The sequence below is a fragment of the Citrus sinensis genome, chromosome 1 (genome assembly GCF_022201045.2).
Source record: "Citrus sinensis cultivar Valencia sweet orange chromosome 1, DVS_A1.0, whole genome shotgun sequence".
NCBI classification, from domain to species: Eukaryota; Viridiplantae; Streptophyta; class Magnoliopsida; order Sapindales; family Rutaceae; genus Citrus; species Citrus sinensis.
Window position 1 is genome coordinate 7,989,748 of NC_068556.1, and position 9,189 is coordinate 7,998,936.

The 9,189-nt window shown below is 32.6% G+C and overlaps 1 protein-coding gene across 1 annotated transcript; it reads right to left on the reverse strand.

Moving 5' to 3' along the window:
* Positions 1-6,486: 6,486 nt before the first annotated feature.
* On the reverse strand, positions 6,487-8,521 carry LOC102624599 (hypothetical protein). Its single transcript, XM_006475502.4, has 5 exons — positions 7,740-8,521; positions 7,376-7,509; positions 7,100-7,266; positions 6,936-7,020; positions 6,487-6,849 (listed from the first exon to the last, which is right to left on the reverse strand). Exons 1-5 carry the CDS (start codon positions 8,307-8,309, stop codon positions 6,699-6,701), a joined length of 1,107 nt encoding a protein of 368 aa, XP_006475565.1. The 5' UTR covers positions 8,310-8,521; the 3' UTR covers positions 6,487-6,698.
* Between the last annotated feature and the right edge of the window lie 668 nt (positions 8,522-9,189).

The following is a 9,189-nucleotide window of genomic DNA, read 5'->3' on the forward strand; positions in this document are numbered from 1 at the left end:
TGCTTCCCCAGTCTATGAATAGCATAAATCACAAACAAAATACAATCAATAACAATATTCATCAACCAATCCAAACATGTGTCTAAATCCATTCTCCTTTTAATCAATTTTTTTCACCACCAGCTTCATGAAAATAGCTTAAACTTAGCAAAGTTTAGCGAGAAAAATAACAATGACAGCTAGGACTACTTCTATTTTACATATCAATTTGCATAAAAATCACATATTACTAGGCTTATATGCCTTATTACATTATAAATAGTATAAATCACAACCAAAATACAGCCAAATAACAATTTTTTTCAACCCATGCAGACGTATGTCTGAACTTGATGTGTTTAGAATTTATATATTATTTTAATACTTTTGTAACTTAATTTTATGTTAAATTATATTTTATTATGTTAATTTTTATCTTTATTATTATATTTTATTATTGTAAGCATATGCAAGGAATATTTTACATTGATACAGCTAAAATACAAAATCAATTAGAACTTATAGGAAATAATTTAAGAATTCTGGAATGTAAAAAGAAGCCAAGCTGAATTAAAAAGTTGATTTCCAATCAAGCCATCGGGTGAAAGCAAATTAGAAAAAAAAAATTGCCATATTTAATTAAGGATGTATGTGAATTACCATGTAAAAAGTAGTGGCCAAATCCTAATATATTTATGAATTTAACTTATGTATGTGGACCAGGTTTTTTTATCATTATAAAAAGCATAGAGTTGCTGCAGTAAAAGAGCAAATAGAAGCCAAATGGCAACAGCCGCACAAATAAAACCAAGAGGAAGCAGCTACAAGAGATCCAAGAGAGAAACTGAGATTAATTCTTGAGTTTTTCTTTTCCTTTTCTCTATTGTCTTACTTGAATGTTCCAATTAATTTATTTTACTAGGGCTACAATGTAGCCTAACTATGAGAACTTAATTTTATAGATCTATGTTGCTTTTAGTTTATTATTCTATAATTGAGTGTTCATTATTATACTTAATGCTTTTAAATATCTTACACATAATGAGACCGAGAGGAGATTTATTTGTTTTTGCTCTTTGTAATGGATGCCATGAATTAAATAAAAAGACAAAGATGTACCAATGTGATTTGTGTAGATCTATCTAAGAAATTTCATAGAACTTAATGAATCTTAGCATATTTAAATTCACATAAAGATATAGTTGGTTAATATATGATGGCATTTTTTTATAATACTCGAGAGATGATATTGAATAGATAAGGGAAATTCATTGTCAACATGAATAATAGTATAGATGAATGATTAAATTGAATTAGTTATGGTGAAGTCGGATGTGCTAGTATCTTAATCTCTTGGTGATTTATGTTATTACTTGCATCTTTATTCAGTTTTTAGTTGTTTTATTTAACTTTTAATCTAAATTCACTTATTCAATTGTTCAAATAAATTTGGGTTAGAATAATTTCAATAGCAAATAAAATATACAATCTTTGTGGGACAATACTTTACTCTACATTATATTACTTGTGCTGATTAGGACACTTGCTAATTTACGCAATAGAACCCATTTTCCTTTTAACTAATTTTTTTGCCACCAACTTCTTAACAATAGATGAAACACAGCCAACAATAATTTCTAAAATTTCTATCTCCAAAAGCAAGAAAATCAAAGCTAAACAATAAATTTTAGACCTTGATAAAGTAACTAACATCTTTCGAGCTCCAACACTGGTGGCATAACTCGGCCACCGTCGATATTCACTAGTCTCTACTCTTTGAAATTGTGAAAATTTTCTTTGGTTACAGCGACTTCGAACGAGAGAGTATAGTAGAAATAGTTCAATTTCTTGCAGTGAGAATGAAACATTTTGCTTCAGTTTTGTGTGATGAAAGAGCAAAGTCTTTTACACATGGATATTAAGTAGAATAATAATACAATTATCCAATGGGTTTTCATGGGCTTCAACGCTTTTTTTTAATTTATAACAAATCCTTTACATGTTTACCCTTGTATACTGAGTATTCATACTAACGACAGGAGAGGTAAGGGAGGACACAAGGAAACTCGCCATCCAGTTATAATTAACTCAAACCTTAGGAAATGTTTTTAAAAATAACCCTTTTGTAAATTAGGTGTTTAAATTCACATGGGTTACAATTATTTTTGTCACAACTTATGTGATTAAAATTTTAGTCTTGCCTATTCCATGGGACATATTCTTAGCTTAAAATAGTGATAATTTTTAGAGTACATAACAACTCTATCTATAGAGTATTAAGAGTATTTCTAGCTAGAAGCCAAATTTTTTTTATTATGTAATAATAGTTTTTGAAACACTCTGTAATAGTATTAATGCACTCTTCAAACTTTTTTAGGAAATATGGAACACTCTTAAGAAATCATTTGCCTAACATTTTTTTCAAAGAAAATTAATTGTGTTTCTGCTTAGTCATGAAAACCAGAATAGAACAACTAAATAATTTCTTCCAAGGAAGAAAGATTGTCAATTTTGGTAGTAACATTAAACAACTACTAGATGAAGTTGCATTTTGAGTCGTAGATCTCTTGCATTTAATTGAAAGGCAAATGACTTTTCAAGAGTATACCATACTTCAGAAGAAAGTTTCACAATGGACTGATATATCTACTAGAGACTATTTATTTTGATTCTGTTAGGAAGGACAGTAGCCAACTAACTAAAATTTTATCTTGCCTATGCCATTGAACATATTATGAGTTCACAGAAATTTCTGAACAGCAATTTTGAACACATTGATGACTGATGTGGCTTTCCAAGTCATTGCCGCATCTAAAAAGCATAACTTGGGGTTTTCAAATCAAGATATTTTTGGGAATTAGATGTCTGTTAAGCATTCAAATTGTTTTGTTAGATACCAAATCACAAAATGAAATTTTTTGTATACTATCCTAATGGGACGTTGCACCCATTTATATTAAATAACTGATAAATAAAAGCTTATTGTCATTGGGGTGTCTATGCCTAGTATTTCTAGTTATCCAATCCAAAAAGCTAGTCTATCAAATAAAGTGACCTATTCTAGGTATAAACCCTATTAACTCTCCTTTGCTAGCTAGTGTAGGACATAACTCAACAATCACTTCAGTCCTTTCAACTAACATACCTGAGTTATTCCATCACCTTTGACTCTAATACCAATTGTTAGGGTGTCTAAGCATAGGATTTCTAAGTATCTAACTCAAAAAACTAGCATATTAGGTAGAGTGACCTATCTTAAGTATAAACCCAAGAAATTATCCTTTATTAGCAGATATAAGATACAGCTCAACAATTGTTGACATGATAATTCTAACCTTCCTATCAGTTTGAATAACTCCATGTTAGATTTTAATGGTGAAAAAAATGCAGAGTAAGTGGCTAACTGATGTAGAAAGCATACAGGGTAAAATAGATTAGAAATTACAATATTTTAGGTCAATTTAGTATTTAATATTATTAGGATTTATATAATTTTATTGAGCTTATTTGATTCATATTTGTAATTCTAATCTAATTAGGATTTTAGATTATTTCTCTTATTTGAGAAGGATTAAGATTAAGCGAGTTACTAAAATATATAGGTTTGTTATTCATAGTTTGTTAAAATACATAAGCTTCTCTTTAATAATATTCAGTATTTTCTCAATTGAAATATTTTCTCCTTTATGAGAGCCATCTTTCTTGAGTTATTAAGAATGTACGTTAAAACGAAATCTAATATCGATTTTGCCCTACATCAAGTGATATCAAAGCTTTTTTTCTGTGACAAACAACTTTCCAGACCATCAATCACCCTCCATATACAAATCCTTCCTCTGTTATCCATTGACTCCACCAAGCAACCCCCACAGCCACCGTACGCGACTACCGCATTTGTCGCTCTTCATCTTTTCCATTGAACTTCTGCTTCATCAAAACTAGAAAAAGCCGCCGACTATACACAAGCCATTAACACCACCAACCCCATTGTAGCCACCAAAAACATGCAAAAACAGCCGCTAAACCACCACAATATCCGCCCCTCAATTCACCAAAGTACGTCGTGATTTGACAACCACCACCACTACCAATCCATTCACCATCATCAGCCTTTCTTTCCAGCCCACTCTCACTGCCAACCGATGCCCCATTCATTGAAAACCAAAACTAACCTCCAACCGCCACTTTAATTCAATTTTTGGTCAATCCACAATGAGTTGAGTCAAACCACCACCGCCAGCACACTCACAGGCCTAAAATATTCTAGATCCACCTATCCTCGTCCAATTTTTTTTTATTACAATCAATATTACCCTATGATTTTTTTTATAAAAAAAACCTCAAAAAACCAAAACAAAAAAAGGAAAAAAAGAGAAAATTAAAAAAATGGTATAATGAGATACAGAGAAGAAGATGATGATCTTTTTTATTATGATAAATTTACTAATCTTAAGAATATTTTCAATTGGATTTTCAAAATTGAAGATATTCCAAAGAATAAACATGTTGAGTACGTGTCCTCAAAATTAATAGGACATGCATCACGATGGTGGACAAACTTACAAGCATCACTAATTCAACATGAAGAGATAAGATTCGAACTTAGCATAGCATGAAAAGGAAGATAAAAGCTTATTTTATTCCTCCTGAATATTTCAGATGATCCATCGTAAATTTGATAAGTGTCAACAAGGTACAATTTCGTTTGATTTTATAAATCTAAACTTCGAAATTATCGTTGTTGTGTGAATCTTTCTAAGATGATGAAGATACAATTTCAAGATTTGTGAAATGATTACATGCTGATACTAAGCAATGAGTTTTGTTACAAATTGTTGCCACTCATGAATATTGGGATGTCATTAAAATTACTTTAGAAGTTGAATTGCAAATCAAGAGAGAGAAAAAGCAAGCATTGAAGAGATTTAAATGAGTGTAAGAGCATTATGAGAGCCAAAAAAAGAAAAGATCAAGAGTTTAATATATTCATTTCGCCAAAACTACAACATGAGAGTTCATTATCCAAAAAAGATCATATCAAGGACTTCTCCGTGCTGAAGGATTCTAATATTGAAAAGCAAACTTCGTATGCCAATAAAGATTAAAACTAGCTAATGAAAGAAAATATTGTGCTTGAAGACTTTAAAGTTACTGAAGATATATTGATTGTTCAAGATTCAATCATTGTAGTAAGTGAAAATAAAGAGTTTACCCAAGATTCTGAAGTTAAAGATGTTAATATGGAAGAGCAATCTTTACTAGTTTCATCATTGGAAGAATAGAATATCAAAAAAGCTTCTTTTGAAGATATTTCAAATGAGCTTGAAGTTTTCAATGTAGAGGTACAATCAATTCTTAATTTGAGTTTTATATCTAACAATATGGTTAAAATTATGCAAGAAGCTTAAGATGAAGAGACATCAATTGTTTTAAAGATGATGAAGTTGATATGGTTCTACCAATTATTCATGAAGCTAAGCAAATTGTTCTTAACGACCTAGAGATAATTGATTTTGAAGTTAAAGCCAAACAATTTATTCAAGAAGACCCAAAGATAATTGATATGATTTTGCCTCTTCATAATGGAGACAAGAAAGTTATTCTTGAAGAAGATATTATTGCCAAGATAAAGTTACTTGGTGAGGACATTGAGCAAGGTTTGACAAAAGACTTGAAAGGCTTAGAAGTTATTCGTTTGTATAAGACTTTACAATTTTATAGAGTGACTAACAAGATCAAGAAGAAGATGAAGTACAAAGCATTTCGAGTTTCAAAGAAGATCGGTAAGAAAGACTAAGAGTTCGAACTCTAAGATACATTGCTAATCTACTTTAAGTTTCATCCTCCAGATAGTCTTTTGTTTCCAGCAAAACTCCAGGACAAGTTTTTTTCTTCGAAAAAGAGGAGAATGATGTAGGAAGCATATATGGTAGAATATATTAGAAATTACAATATTTTCAGTCAATTTAGTATTTAATATTTTATTCATCTTATTTTATTAAGCTTATTTGTGTCATATTTGTAATTCTAATTTAATTAGAATTTCAAATTATTTCTCTTATTTGAAAAGGATTAGAATTAAATGAGTTATTAGTATATATAGGCTAGCTATTCATAGTTTACTGAAACACACAAGTTTCTCTTCAATAATATTCTGTATTTTCTCAATTAAGATATTTTCTTTTTTGTAAGAGCTCTCTTTCTTGAGTTATCAAGAATGTACGTTAGAACGAAACCTAATATCACTTCCGCACTGCATCACTAACTTAGCAAGTGATGCATGCTTGGATCCTTGAACTTATAAATGGATTATTCTTTTTGTAATTAGTGTTTGAGAAGTTGGAAAATATTTGGACTGCTTCTTGAATAATACTTCAATAAATGTTTTTGGAAGATGGAAATAATTTAATTGATTCCTAAAAGATGCTATTCCACCAAGCGCTTCCAAGTTTCAAACTTCACATATGTAGCGAATTTCCCCACTGAAACAATTCCATGATGATCATATACAAAATCATCAGACAGCAAGGGATCTACTCATAATTAGCACATCAAATACATTGCAACACTCAATGAACTGAATTGGGTCCATTTCAAATTCAATAATCTTTCGTCATGATCGCAGCAACTTGATAACATAAAGACATTGTGTTTCACACACTTGTTTAACTTCAAACAGATGAATCCATACTTCACGGGCAGTAATTATTTTACGTTTCTTAAATTTTCGCATTCCTCAATGCTCCTTTGGACACAGTTGATGCTGGATTGAGGGCCTTTCGTATCTTCAACACATTCCAAGCAGTGGAAGCACAGTGCCCTGCAGTTGCCAGCACATCCCCTGTCGCCTCCCCTGCACTTTCCCCAAACCTGGAATTCAAATACCGCAAATAATGTTGGTCAAAAGAATGTAAGTGTTGTAAATTGTAATTTGGACATCTCTTTCCAGAATCTACCTCTCAGAGACGGCTCTGGTTGCAGCCTTGGAGGTTGCTGACAGCGCTTGTTTTTCGGCAGCTTCAGCTGCATCTAGCACTTTATCTATAGGTGGTAAAAAGTGAGATGATAAAGTACCCTGATATGGAAATTAATAAGTTAAATTTGGGCTTTAGTAACTTACTAACAGCATCAAGTGAAGCTAAGAGGACCTCTCCTGGAGCCATAGAGAAAAATGTCTTGCCTGCCTGGGATTTAACCAAAGGCGCCATTACTGATCCAGTGGCAACGCCAACAACATCAAGCATTGATTTGCTTAACTTATTTGTCATCTTCGACAGCTTTCTCACACTAAGAAGCAGGGGGAAAAAACACAATTGTTTGACTTAAAAAGTGAAAAATTTTGGCTTTGTTCATAAGATGTTATTCTAATCACAGTACTGTTCTTATCTTGGGATACCGTTTTAAGCTTTTGTTGACTTGGCTCTTCTTTCCGGACCCATCACTTCTGTTGTTATTATTACTTTCTCTAGCTGTGACACACTTTTTCTCCTCAGCAGCTTGAGTCAGTATCATTTCTCCTCCTTTATGGACCTGCTTTTATCCATACTCTCTTTAGATGAAGCAAATTTGGCAATTATAACATTTATTATTTGTTTTCATGGACAATTTATTATAACTTGATTTTCATACAATTTTCCCATTTCTGATGTTGCTAGTAACACTAAGAAACTATTAATAAGCTAATAGTTATAATTAAACTCAGCAAGAGATAATCCTAATTAATGCAATTTTGAATACTGTTCAAGTACTTGAAAATTGACCTGGTTGGTGTATGCGTTGCTGCATTTGAATATCCCCTTGATGATCTGTCCTGTTCCTCCTGCAATTGCCTTGGCCAAGACATTGTTGTAATTATCAATCTTGGGAGCAAACTCCTTCCAATCAATATCATTTTTCCTAGTTGACGTCGCCGCCCCAGAAAAGCACGAATGCTCTCTCAAAAACGAGTCCAGCAAGCCCAAACTGCTACCATACGCTTCTGAGAATGTCACTCCATAACTCAGTGGCTCATCATCTTTCATCGGCAACGAAAACAGATAGTGAAGGACATCAAGCTTCACTACAGGCTCATCTTTTGTCAAAGGCCACTGAAGGTCGTCACCAACTTTAATGATAGTCGCAAGAGAAACATTCTCGTCGAAAATCCTGACAAGCGTGAACTCCCCCTTGGCGAGCTCTATAGCTTCTCCTTCGTCCATGAGATGAACTGTGCATCCTGGAATTCTCAGCAGAACTTCCTGTTTCAGTGTTCTGGATTCTGGGTTTGATGGAGAAGCTGAAGAGGATTTCATGGCAGAGGTATTTTTGGAACGAGACCTGAAACAGCCCATATTCTTGTTACTTGTTACACTTTGTTCTCAAAGTAGAACTGCTTATCTAATGTTTAAATTGACAGGCACCAGAGAGGGATAAAGGGGATTGGATTACAGAAAAGTTATTCTGTGATATTGATTCTTTGTTTGTGACTTTATACTATTCCTAGTGAATAAGCTTGGGCGAAGGTATTGTTACTTTCGGTGGAAGAAAAATGTGACCTCAAAAGTTAAACATACGGCCATGCCATCGGTGCATACTTTCCAGGGTAGTCTTTTAGCTTAATCAAGTGCACTGCTGGCATGCTGATAGGTTGATGGCCCCACTTATCAGTCAAGTTTGAATTTCTAGTCCATTTACAGTACATCAGCCGATTTTGTACCGTCCAATTTGTATTCCATCAATTGGGTTGAATGTGAATGATAGAAGAGCATTTGGAGACTCAAAATTCAACCTAGTTAATCAAACTTAAGTTACCTTAGCCAATCTAATATTTTATCTGTTCAGAGTATTTTCAATTGATTTTATTTTTTCAATACATGTAAAACGTTTAAATGGTGGGTGCAATATTAAGATCCATCTAATACATCAAATCTTTTTGGTTCAATTAAAGATAGATCAATTCAAGTCATATGATGATGCTGCAGAGAGAAAGCAATGAGCTAGTGAGCTCTTGGTTGAAATGTGTCCTGTGGTAGAACACAATTCTGTCCCTAATTCTTATAGCGTCCTTTTGTTTCTTATTAGTCAAGATGAAACTTCAGCATGGTGCTCGTCTTCGTTGGATCGTTCAGTTTGTAAATTTTGTGGCAGTTGATGTGAATGTAGAAATATTTTTGTTGATAGGCGAGTGAATAAATGGGAAAGAAAAAGTTAAAGGAATCAATTGTGTATCAT